The 13,301-nt window shown below is 42.9% G+C and overlaps 1 protein-coding gene across 2 annotated transcripts in view; it reads left to right on the forward strand.

Annotated features, from left to right (window-relative positions):
* Window positions 1-13,301, forward strand: part of DNHD1 (dynein heavy chain domain 1) — a 94,130-nt gene that overhangs the window by 71,520 nt on the left and 9,309 nt on the right. For both annotated transcript variants that reach the window (XM_058184723.1, XM_058184725.1), the window contains 2 exons: window positions 7,835-7,984; window positions 10,933-11,115. In XM_058184723.1, coding sequence (XP_058040706.1) covers window positions 7,835-7,984; window positions 10,933-11,115 — 333 coding nt within the window. The remainder of the gene's footprint in view (window positions 1-7,834; window positions 7,985-10,932; window positions 11,116-13,301) is intronic.

Raw genomic sequence — 13,301 nt, forward strand, 5'->3', positions numbered from 1 at the left:
CGAGGAACGGTGGGGACTGAGGCCGGAGCACGTGATCGCCTCAGACATCGAACACGTGCCCCCATAACTCGACACGGCCCCTCCCCGCCATATCTGCCTCTCCCACTTACCGTACAGATCGAACAACCCTCAAACCTGGAACGCCTCCCCTGCCTTCAGACAAGATGGCGAAAGTCGCGAACTAGCACAGGGCTGATCCTCCCCACGGGTCCTCCCCACCCGTCAAATCCTCCCCTTAAAAACCCTTATTTAAAAACTATTTAAAAACCCCACAAATTCTTCTTGGTCATGCCACCTCTCTGGGTAAGCCCTCGATAGCTTGAGGGCCATTCCTGCAGGCGGGAACCTCAGTCGTAATAGTTCGCAAATGAATATCTCATGGAGAAGTTGTCCATACAATTGCGGAAAAGTGTCCATCCTTAGCCGGAGATGTTATCGTCTCCAAAAAATCGCCGGACCCACCCTTAGATAGATAACCATGTGGGTCCTAGTCCGAGGAGTCCGTGGGACCACAAGCTGAAAAGGTCTCCTCGCATTTTACGCTTAATTGAAAACGACTCCGGTGCCCTCATGCCGTCCCTGCCTCCCCCACTAGGCCGACAGATCAAACCTCCGTGGGGGAAACGCGATGTTCCAGTCTATGCAGGGAGGGGGCGATGTTCCTACCCCCCATTTTGACAGCCAAGGCAAAAGTCAGCAATGGGGGAGATGCGGTGTTCCAGTCCAAGCAGGGAGGGAGGGAGGGGGGGGGCGATGTTCCTGCCCCTTTTACAGGCTCTCTTTGCTCCTTCCCCACTTTCCAATGGCCTCCTCAGACTCCAACCCCCCCCAAATCGAGGCAAATGGGAGACATGAGATCCCTGCAGAGAAGCGGAGGAGCGACCTTGGTCTATGTTTTTATTGTGGGCCCCAAGACACACAACGGAAGCCTACCTCAGGAGCCAAGTGCCCAAGTGGCTCCAGAGCCCCCTCCCTTTGGGAAACCTAGCAGATTCCGCTCCCAAGAGGCAAGCAGCACTAAGAAGTGCTCAAGGAGTCGACAGCAGGCAAGGGCATCGTATTGTCCTTGTACTCTTCACCCGCACCCCACCTTTCCTGGCATAGAAATACAGCTCTCTGCCCTTTGAGACCCCATTTCAGAGGCAGAAGCAGCCTCAAGGTCAGGGTGAGTGCAGCAACTGAACCAGTGGCCCATGGTTAGAGAACCTAGGCTGGCAGACAGGCAGCCCCTTGGCGCTCGTCCTCCGCCACATTTCTACCCCTCTACCACGTGGAGACAAACGATCCCATAGAATCCTTGCCCTGCTGCTCTTCCGCAGCTCCCTTGCATGTCCGCAGAGGGTTGGGTGCAGGTAGTTCGGTTACGTGCAGGGAGTGGTGGTTGGCGGTTTGGTTATGCGTAGGAAGCAGTAGGTGGCTTATCTTCTATCTCAGGAGTGTCCATGGTATCCCCTGCTTTTTCTCCTCCGAATCCTTTGCCAGGAAAGTCCGCCACCTTGCTGATGTTGGTGAGTTTTTGTCCCTGGTTCCTGATCCCAGCCAAGTGGGATCCCCTTTTGGATATTTTCATTATTGCCATTTTATATTTTATATATTAGGTATGTTTTGATTTCAATAGATTTGCTTGGTTTTTGCTTGATTTTCTACTGTACACCACTCAAAATCACGCTGTTTGAGTTGGGTAGCCTTGTAAACCCCTTGGCTAGCTAAAAAGATCCCTTCCCTCCTCCTGGATGATGGGACTATCCCATCAGCTTCAAGACTGGACCCAGGAGCTTCCGGGGAGGAAATGGCAAACCAAAGGGCACTACAGCCTACCTGGGGTCCTGGTAGTACCTTGGCAGCACGGGAGTTGTTCAGATTAAAGGAGAACCCAGGAATCGTCCCATTTGGTCTCAGGTCAGCCACTCCAGCTGGAGGAACAGGGAGCTCAGAGGCACAATTGCAAGTTTGTTTGGGGTTGTGACAGAGCCAGATTACTGAATTGTATCGTCGGCAAAAAGGGACAAAAGTTGGATTATTATTTTTTTTTATTACTTTTTTCTAACATTACAAACAAAGAAAAGAAAAAAAAATACATTATTCCACCCTTGTGCTATACATAAAAAAGGAAGATTTGGGTCTTCGGATATGTCCTCATGATTGCCAAAATCCACGTTCTCGAGGTACAGGTACTGAGGCGTCCAATTTTCCAAGCGCATAGTCCACGAATGGTTTCCAAATCTTCCAGAAAATATCTTCTTTATACACACCACTTCTAATTTTAATATCACATGTCATTTTATCATTTAAAGCTAATTTCCACATTTCAGAATTCCACTCTTCTATTCTAAAAATCACATCTAGTTTCCAATATCTAGCTATTGTAATTCTACCTATTATAATCATAATTCTAATCAATTCTTTTTCATATTTTGTTAATTCTATTTCCTTAATTACCAACAATAATATAGTTTCCACTCTCAATATTATTACTTTCCCCATCATTTCAAATATAATTTTCTCCAATTGTTGCCAAAACTTTTTAACCTTATCACATTTATACCACATATGTTCATAAGTCCCCAATTCCATATCACATCTCCAACATTTTTTACTAATTTTTTTATCCATTTGTGACAATCTTACTGGAGTCAAATACCATTTCCAAACAACTTTGTAATTATGCTCTTTAATCCTTATAGATAAAGTCCTCATAATTCTACTATTCCAATTCACATTCCAATCTGACTCTGGTATTTCAATATTAAGATCTTTTTCCCAATTTATCCTCATCACTCTTTGTAATTTTTCATCAGAATTTATAATCTTATAAACCCTACTAACGAGTCCCTTTAGCCCCCAATTTTTCATAATCCGAGATACTAAATGTTCAAATTCAGTTTCACATCTATTTATCGAATAGTTTTCCTTAATTTTTTGTCCATTTTCTATCTGTATTTTTCAAACCAGCTTAACCCTAATTTTTCAATAATTTCTTTATTCCTCCTTTTATTTTCATAACTTTTAACCAATCTATAATAGTTTCTATATTTTCATCTTTAATCACTTCATTACGCCTTATATTATTTTTAATCGCCAGTTTCCAATTGTCTTCCTAAAAGATTATATCCGGAATTAAAATTTTAACAAATTTATTCCACATTTTACTTAATCCCTTTAACCAATAACTTCTAATTACACATTTTGAGTTTGCTTTATCTAAAAACCACCTTGATCCAAATTTCTCTATATCCTTTAACTCTAAATCTCTCCAATAATTATCTTCACCTTTAAGTATTTTTACCACTATCCAGATACCATATGCACAGTAATAATTAAATAATTTGGGGATTCCTAATCCGCCTTCCTTTTGATTTTGATACCACATTTTCTTCACTAATCTAGGTCTTTTCCCACCATTGCAAAATTTGTCCAATTTTTTCTGATATCCTTCAATATCTTTCTCTGTCAAATTTAATGGTAGCATCTCGAATAAAAAATTAAACTTGGGCAGCAACATCATCTTACACATTGCAATTCTACCAAACCAAGACAACTTTAACATTTTATATTTATCTATCTTCTTCTCAATTTCATTCATCACCACATCATAATTAAGTTTTTTCAGTTCTTTAACCTTGAGTGAAAGCATTATACCCAAATATTTCAATGTATTTTTAATCCTTATCCCAAATTGCTCTTGCATATTCTCGCGCTCATTACCATTACTATCCATCAATAATTCTGATTTTGACCAATTTACTTTCAGACCTGTCATTTCCTCAAATTCTTTCAAATGCTTATTTATCTTTTTCAGGTCTTTCTCTATATTTTTCAAAATAATTAAAGTATCATCCGCATACAAATTTATCTTATATCCCTTATATCCTTCTAATTCTTCATCTTTTTCTATCATTTTTGTCAAAATTTCCATAGCCAATAAAAATAATGTTGGGGACAAGGGACATCCTTGTCTCGTACCCGCTTCTAATTTTATCTCTTCAGTTAATATTCCATTCACCTTCACTCTTGCACTACTTTTTTGATACAATTTTGAAATAACATGTATAAACTTGTTACCAAAGCCTAAAGCCTCCACAATTACTTTAATAGCTTCCCATTGTACAGAATCAAAAGCTTTAAAAATATCCAATGATACTATACCAATTTTATCACCATTATGTTCAGCTACATCTATAATATTTAATACTCTTCTAACAATATCACTCATATATCTGCCCTTCACAAAACCTACTTGGTTGTAACTTATATATCTATCTATAAATCTACTTAATCTATTACTTATAATAGCAGTAAATATCTTTGCATCCTGATTAATTAAAGAAATGGGCCGGTAGGACTCAATCCTTTCTAAATCTTTATCTGGTTTAGGAATTAGGGATATCACTGTTCTATTCCATGACGAAGGAACTTCTCCACCATGTAATATTCCATTAAATAATTTCTGCAATCTTGGTATTATTAATTCTTTAAATTCTTTATAAAACTCAGCAGGTAATCCATCCTCACCTGGAGCTTTCCCTAATTTTATTTTTTGTATAACTCCATTAATCTCATCTTGTGTTATATCTTCTTCCATCAATTCTTTATATGTTTGATCAATTTTCACCACATATTTTTCTAAATAACTTTGCAATTTTCCCCGATTGACTGGTTTCTTTGAATATAGATTCTGAAAAAATTTTCTAACCACTTCATATTTCTCTAATTTTTTGTAACATCTTATTCCTTTATCATCTATCAAAGCTCCAATTTTTCTCTTCTCTCTTTTATTTTTCGCCATCTTTGCCAATAACTTAGAGTTTCTGTTACTGAATTCAAAAAAATTCCTATTTAAATATCTCAAATTCCTTTTTACCAACTCTGTATCCTCTTCTATCATTTTATTTCTTAACATATTAAGCTCCTTAAGGATTTTTTTTCTTTAGTAAGCAAAAAATGATTTTCCAATTCTTTAATCTGATTTTTATCCCTTTCCATTTTAATTTTATAATTTTTATATTTCCTACTTGATAATTTAATACTCTCCCCTCTAAACACCGCTTTCATCGCATCCCAAACAATTTCAAATTTAACCTCCCCATTATCATTTAGTCTCCAACTTTCCTCCAATTTTTTAAGTATCCATTTTTTATCCTTTTCATTTTTATACAGTTTCTCCTCATATCTCCAATAACTTCTTTTTTTCTCAAAATTAAAATCTAAATCCACCATAACTTCCGCATGATCAGAATCTTTAAAAATTCCCACCTCTACCTTATCCACATTGTTCAGCAAATCTTTAGAGAGAAAAATATAATCAATTCTGGAATATGTATTATATATCTTAGAGAAAAAAGTGTATACTCTTTCAGTTCCCTTTAACCTCTCTCCACACATCCACTACGCCGTTTCGGAGCATCCACTTATTTAAAATCCCCATTTTATTTGCTCCTCCACAACGAGTGGGGTTAGTACTATCTATTTTATCTCTGATTAAGTTAAAATCCCCAGCCACAATTACTTTCCCTACACTTTCATTCTCCAAAATTTTTGTTATTTTTTCAAGAAATTCTCTTTGTTTCTCATTCAGTAAATATAAATTAACAAGTGTCACTTTTTCCTCATTAAGATTTCCCACAATTATTACATATCTTCCATCCTCATCCAAAATTACCTGATTTTTTCAAAATACACCCTATCTGATATCAATGTTGCAACTCCTCTGGCTTTTGAAGTTCCAAATGCTTTTTCATATATTTGCATACCTTTTATATACATTCTATTTGAATCTTCAGATTTCTGATGGGTTTCTTGTAAAAATAAAATATCTGGTAAATCTCTTTTAATCTTAAATTCCAATCTTCTTCTTTTAATCTGATTCCCTGTACCCTTCACATTCCATGACATTATTTTTATGACTCCCATTTAAACTGTAAATTTTTCAATCCTAGCCCCGCCTCTTCCTTTCTGTGCCCAAAACCCAACATTAAACTCCCCTCTCCCCCATTCTCTTTATAGAAGCGAAACCGATGAGGATGTGGGGGAAGAAGATTGTTTTTTATTGTTTGTTTTGTCTTTTGTCTTTTTTTGTTTTTTTTATTGCTTTTTTTATGTCAAAAGTTGGATTATTGACTGCTTTTTATTTAGTAACAAGGACTTTTTTGTGGATAAAATAAAACAACTCTTGGTGAACCTGTTGTTGTGCAACTGGATTTCTGGAGTTCGGTTAGTTGGGAAGGGGTCTCCCTCCCCTCCCTCTCCCCTCTCCTGAGGTAATTGGAGAAGCCTCCTGTTTGGCTAGCTACTCCTGGGTTGTCAAGACAATTGGTGACCAAGGTTAGGGTCCTCAGAGGGGAGGGCAGTCCCTCTGGCCTATATGCTGGCAATATCCTGCTCTGCAGCTTGGCCCTGAGCTGTGCAGGGGAAGCCATCCTTGCACTAAGCCAAGAGTCTGGCCTGACTTTGGCTCAGTCCTCATAACACTGGCTGGGACCCTGGCACCCCCAGGTCCAAGTCTTTCCGCAAAAGTGATGACTTCTGCAACAGAGTTGTTAATGCTTGGAACTCATTACCTGACTCCATAGTCTCTACTCAAAATCCCAAAATCTTCAACCAAAAACTGTCTACTATTGACCTCACCCCATTCCTAAGAGGACTATAAGGGGCGTGCATAAGAGCACAAAAGTGCCTACCGTTCCTGTCCTATTGTTCCCTTCATTATATCAAATTAATATAGCTAATGCATATTCTTTACTTATATATATATATATTTTCTTCATGATATATTTTTTTACTTATGACAATGTTTATGTATACTGTTATGACAAAATTAAATAATTAAAAAAAAGTGAAGAGGGAGGGCAGACAATGAGTTGGTCCATATCTGCTGAAGGACTGATCACTGGTCTTTGCATTTTGTAACTTTGTCTGTTTTTTTATTTCTTAAATTTTATTTAAATTTTATTTTATTTCTTAAATTTTATTTTCAAAGTTAAAATATAAACTTTAACAGAAAAAAGGGAAACAAAAATAAAGCAAAACTAAACATGACCAAAAAAAAAGTGCTTAAAAAACAAGAAACAAACACATAAATTGTCACCCCAGCGTGAATACTGATATAGTTCAACAAAAAGTATATTTATAATTTTAGTTTTCTCTTTTTTCTTGTACCTTTTTCTTTCTTCTTTTTTTTAGATTTATCTTTTACCTTATGTAAAATTCTCAATATAAATTAAAAAAGAATGATATTACTCTTTCAAATTTTTTAACTTTTTCTTAATTTGCATTGTAAATTGGTATTAGCTTTCTATGTAATGATTTATAGTTTTTTTACCGACTTAACTGTGTTTTACTTAAATGGCAACATGTTACAGCTCTTGTTTTTAAAGAGAGAGTTCATTAGAGGGCAGCATGAGGGGTACCCAGCCAGGAGATGACCTTGGATGGGTACCTGAGCTGCCCACCCCCCAACTTCCCTGGAATTTGAGAGGAAAAAAAGAAGAGGTGGACAGACTTATAAGGTTCTCTTATTATGACCTTCATTAAAGCGTAGCTCTAGTCTGTCTCCTGGTTTGCTCGAGGGTTGACCCTGGGGCTGAGCAGCTAGCGGAGCAGAGCCCTTCTAGAGGCCTGAAAGGGTCCAAGCTTGTGGGAGTTGCCGCCCTGCTCACAGTCACTGCTCGCTTGGGATGCATAGATAGGAGGGAGCACACGAGGGGTGCTGGGAAACTGCCCGGATATATTGACGTGAAAAAAAGGGAGAGATGAGTATGGTGGCTCCAGATTTCTCAGGTCCTTGTTTTGCTCTGAGGATGACCAGCTGTGACTCTCCCTTCTTTGCCTTCTTCAGCAAATGACCCAGAGCCAGAAGGAGGTGGAACGGGAACAAGAGGTGTTGAAGCAGCAGGAGTTGGAATGCCGAAAGTTCGAGGCACGCATCGACATCCTGACCAAGAAAAGAGATGCTTTGGAGAAGAAGAAGGAGTTGGCCATGAAGAAGGTACTACTGGTGGTGGGTCTGCCACTCTCCAGCCGGCTCGCTCCAGGGGTTTGTGAGCCTGCTGTGGTGCTTGTGTGTATACTTGTGGTTGTTATGTCTAAGACACGGGCTCCTTCTCCCTCCCCCACCCCAGATGTTCCTCCAAGCTGAGTGGGGAGGCAGATGCTAGGCTCACCATGGGTGAAGGGCTGGGCTCCCGGCATTTCCCCCCCACCCCATGCCCTCTCTTCAGAGCTAAGAAACGGGTAGTCTCAAGCAAGTATCTTCGGTCTCTCAGTAGAGCAACCTTTTTGGGCTTTCATAATCAAGAAATAACCTCACGCTGATTGGGAAGTCTTTGTCTACATTTCTTCATGGCTTCAGTTTAGCTTTGATTGAATGGAAAGTGCTCAGAAAGATGGAACCTATGAGAAATCTCTGGTCAAGCAGACTGGCTGCCAATTGGCAAAGGAAGGGCCCAAGACCTTCCCCTCCTTCCTTCAGCCTACATGTGGGATATGTAGGGGAACCTGGGTTGGAAGGAGGCGAGTCTGGTTTTAAAAGCAGAGGAAGAAACACCAGTAAACTGCACTCTGCTGACGACGCTATCCTGGCAGCTGAAAAGGCCCAGGATCTGCAAGCCTTCGCACTCAGAGTCACAAGCATCGTGAAAACACGGGACTAAAATTAAATATATAGGAGACCAGACTAAGGGCAGCAGATAGAACAACCAGCCTTAGAATCAACAGTGAAGTTGGTGAAGTGATGGGGCGCTTCTGCCTTTTAGGGTTTAATGTCAAAAGCAAATGACAAGCCGTCGAAAACTGTGGGCCAGATGAGCCCTTGGTGGAGCAGCCACAAAGGCCTGGAGAAGCTGCTCCAATGTTACGATAGCTGTGTGCTCACATGGGGCAAAATCTTCTCTGTGACCTTCTATGGAAATGAATGTAGGACTTTATAGAAGCAAGAGGAGAAAAGCCTTTGGACTTTGGAGAGGACTGCTAAGGAGATTGTGGCCAGCCAAGAAAAACAAATCCATGATGGAATGAATCAAGGCAGAGTTCTCCCTCGAGGCACAGACAGCCAGGCTGAAACCATCCTCCTTCGGACCCAAGCAGCGTTCTGGAGGGCCTGCTGATGCTGGGGATGGTGAAAGAGGAGACCAGCAGCAAGGTGGAGCCACTCAGCCACAGTGGCCACCAGTGGGAGGCTTGAAAGGACAGATTAGAGCAGGGGTCACCACCTTTTGGACCTCAGGGACCACTAAATTCATAATTTTAAATCCCACGAACCACTAATATGAATTTTTAAAAAGATAAATAGCATTTAGTGCAATATAAAAATGCAAATAATTTTTCTGCGGACCACCAAAACTCTCTCACGGACCACTGGTTGGTGACCACTGGATTAGAGACATGTGGGGCCACTAGGAGTTAAAAACAACTTGATGACACCCAATTTTAAAAATGTATTATTATTTGGAGAAGAGAGCAGAATTTGTGCTATCAAACAGATGGGAAGAGTCAGTCGTAGTCTAAAATTATGAGGATCATGACAAGGCAAAGGATTGTTGTTGTGCTGGCAACAATACCACTTTGAAAAGATGTCTGCCTGTCTGTCAGGTCCATGTCCCTCCAGCTGGAGAAAGCCTCCCAGGCGGTGGTGACACGTGACCCAGTTCTAAGGGTGTTTAATTGTTCCTGGAGAGAGGGCCTTGTTCTCTGAAGGGAGCATTTTGTTTGCCCCTTTGCTGAATTCAACCGTACTGGAAAATTTTCATCCAGCTTCTTTTTTTAGGGCAGGCAGTCATCCCATAGCTTCAGAGGATCCTGGATGCAAACAGCTTATTTGGGTTCCTTTCAGTCAAGTCTCCAGCTAATGCACTGGACCCAAATGGCATTTGTTGCAGTTTTGGGCGACCTCTGGTGGGAGTGCATTCATTCTTGTTCTTGCTGGTAGCTTGGGATCTTTGGAAACCACGGACTGTGGCATCCTTCTGGACCAGCCCTGCGAGTTGGGCTGAGCAGCACTGCCTTGTGCTGGTGGTTCCTCTTCCTCTGAGGCTGGTTCCAGTCTGTGCTGATTGGGAGCGGGAGGTCTGGGCCCTGCAGGGTTTGGCACTCTCTCTGTTCCTGATTCACATCTATATGGAGCCTGTGGCTCGGTTGGTTTGTGATTATTGGGTGAGGAATCATCAGTATGCTTCCTGTCATTTGGGTGTTGTTCCATGGATCACTGGAAGTAAAACTCTTGTTTGTTTTGGTGGCCTCCAGGGATCGGTCGGGTTTGCTGGTCTCATAGCACAGTAGCCTCCCTGCCTCAGGTCCTGCTGGGATTCCCCAGACTTCAGTCTGCTTTCTCTGAGAAGGGTTTGAGATGGCTCCCATGATGGCCATGGCCAATGCCAGATCATCACCCGCAGCCTCCTACAGGACAGTGGTCTCGCACATTGGATCTGGTGTTCCTGATGGAGTAGGGGCCAACTGCTTTCCGTGGGATTGCCTTGTGCCTCTGGATTATGCTCTTGATCCCCGGTTGGCATTTCTGCCCCTGGCAATCTGAGCAAAGCTATAAATGTCTTCCTGGGGCTGTCCTTGAAGAGCCTCTGGAAGCTGCAGGTGGTACAGAATGCGGACAATTCTGGGCACCCCTCAATCCGGGCACCTTACACCTGTGCTCTGCCAGCTGCAATAGCTATAAGTGCTCCTGGATTCAGTTCAAAGTGCTGGGAAGAGCCACTGCCCTTCTCCCCCAATTGCATCCAGCTCTTCTATCAGGGCTGGCAGGGGGGAACGTTGTTGGTCCTGTCCGTGACAGAGTTCCTTTGGGCAGCACCCAGGAAGAGTGTTTGCCCTTTGGAAATCACTCTCTCCACGGGCCGGGTGAGGGGGCTCCTGGCCCCAAAGAAGGCAGAGTTCTTCTTGCCCGTGGCAGAGCAAGGGTCTACCCAGCCACCCACTTCTTTTCAGGTGAGCCAGGACTACAAGGCCGCCCTGGCCGCCCTGCGAGTACAGGACATCGAGGAGCTGCGGAGCTACCGGCAACCCCCCACTTTAGTGGTCCAAGTGACCGACTCCCTCTGCCAGATGTTCCAGGTGGAGCCCGGGTGGGAGAGCGCCAAGCTTCTGCTCAACAGGGAGGATTTTCACCAGGTGAGACCCCCCTCCTGGACCCCCCCTTCCCTCCTGCCCTGGCTGATGCTGTAAGCTGCCCAGAAAGACAGCAAACAAACATGCAGCCACCCTTCCTTCCTGGCTGAAGGCGTGTGCAGCTTTGCGTGGTCCAGAGGGCCGATGTTTGGAAAAATGTTGTCACAAGAACTTTACCTTTACCTTTAACTTTACCTTCTGCAGAGAAAACAAATTGCAGTTTGTTCCTTGATTACTTGTTAGATTTGCTCCCTTTATTTATATCCACAACAATTCAGTGAGGCAGGCGGGCTGAAAGAAAGGGAGGGGACCCCCAAGCACCCAGTCGCAGTGGTGAAATCTGAACCGGTTTACTACCAGTTCGCTGGCTGTGCGTGCTGTGCTGTGCTGTGCTGTGCGTGCGCATGCACAGTGCGCACCATGCACCAAATGTGAGGTGCGCACATGCACAGTTCATGCCAAAAGGAGTCATGGGGTAAGTAGAACAGCAACCAGGTGTGTGTGTGTGTGTGTGTGTGTGTGTGTGTGTGTGTGTGTGTGTGTGTGTGATCAGCTGTGGCGTGCAATCTCTTTTTTTACTTTTAAAAGCATTTTTTTACAACCTGTTTGGCCGAATAGATTGTAAAAAAACGCTTTTAAAAGGTTAAAAAAAAAGGCTCTGACGATCGTGCAGCTTAGCTGTGATCGTCAGAGCCTTTTTTTTACCTTTTAATAGCATTTTTTAAAAGAAGCGGCAAGCAGGCAACCAGGCGATTGGGTGGACATGGGCGGGGGCAGGGATTTTTGCTACCGATTCTCCAAACCACCCACCGCCATTGCTACTGGATCGGCCAATCCAGTCCAAACCAGGAGCATTTCACCCCTGCCCTGTCGGTGCCTGTGACCCTCCATGTGGTTTCTGGCCCTTTAACCACGAGGCACAGGCTGACTTTCAACCCAGCAGCCACCATTAGAGAGTGGCCACACATGTATCAGAATCGTAGAGCAGAAGAAGCTCTACTCAGGGCAGACCCCCACAGTAGCCATCCACCCAGCCCCTCTTTGAAGATCTTCCACAAAGGAGAAATGGCTCTGTTCACCCTCATCTTCTTCCGCCGGCTAGCCCAGGGGTAGTCAACCTTTTTATACCTACTGCCCACTTTTGTATCTCTGTTAGTAGTAATATTTTCTAACCGCCCATTGGTTCCATAGTAATGATGATTTATAAAGTCTATTGTCATCTGCGCATGCCTCTCGTGCATCGTGGATTGGGTTTGGCGGGGGTGGGGGGCGCCGGCTACCAGCTCTGCTTGTCTGTTACAGCTGGGTGGTGTGGGGGGGAGATGCGGGAGCTATTCTGGGATGAGGCTCTTTTGTTTGCAGTCGCAGTATAGTGCCATTTAGTTTCACTTACGTAACATGAACTCAACTTATGCGCGGGCAATACAAATAGTATATTTTCAGAAATTTAAATTGTCACGGGGAATTTTATGAAAACCTAATGAAAATGTTTTTAAATAATGCTATGATTTTTTTTAAAAAGTCAAATTAAAAAAAAAGGAAAGTGTTTCAGTATTGGACAAAACCCCTACCGCCCACCATGAAAACTGGAACGCCCACTAGTGGGCGATAGGGACCAGGTTGACTACCACTGGGCTAGCCCCTTGTTCCTCCCATCCAGCCTCTCTCCTTCCTTTGCTCCCGCTGGCTCTGGCACTGCATGCTGGGGAAGCAGAGAATGCGCCTGCTTCCTTTTCTATGGGACAACCCTTCCACTACATGAGGACCACTATGATCACATCTCCCTTGGTTGCCTTTTTTGCCTGCCCGGCTCCTGCCGGCTGGCCAGCTGCTGAACAACTATACCTGTTAACTCTTCCTTCTAGTGCTGGGCTTCTGGGCCCATCACCATCTTGGAAGCCCCGCTCTGAATCCTCTACTATTTGTTGGTATCCTTTTTGAACCGTGGGCCCCAGAACCAGATGCAAGAAACCAGGAGTCTAAATTTGGACTGGAAATTGGACAATTGGAAATTGTCTCAATGTATCGTGCATGAAAAAGCATTTAGAATCCAACTTAGCTGGATAAACCTATGGCACAAAGCACATTTGTACAGCCTAAGGGCCGATTGGCTAGCCATCCTCAGTTTCTCATGGTCAAAACCAGACACCGTGGTTGTTCTCTAGAGGGGATTCTCCCCCTCCCCCTTT

This window comes from Ahaetulla prasina, chromosome 5, assembly GCF_028640845.1.
Source record: "Ahaetulla prasina isolate Xishuangbanna chromosome 5, ASM2864084v1, whole genome shotgun sequence".
NCBI classification, from domain to species: domain Eukaryota; kingdom Metazoa; phylum Chordata; class Lepidosauria; order Squamata; family Colubridae; genus Ahaetulla; species Ahaetulla prasina.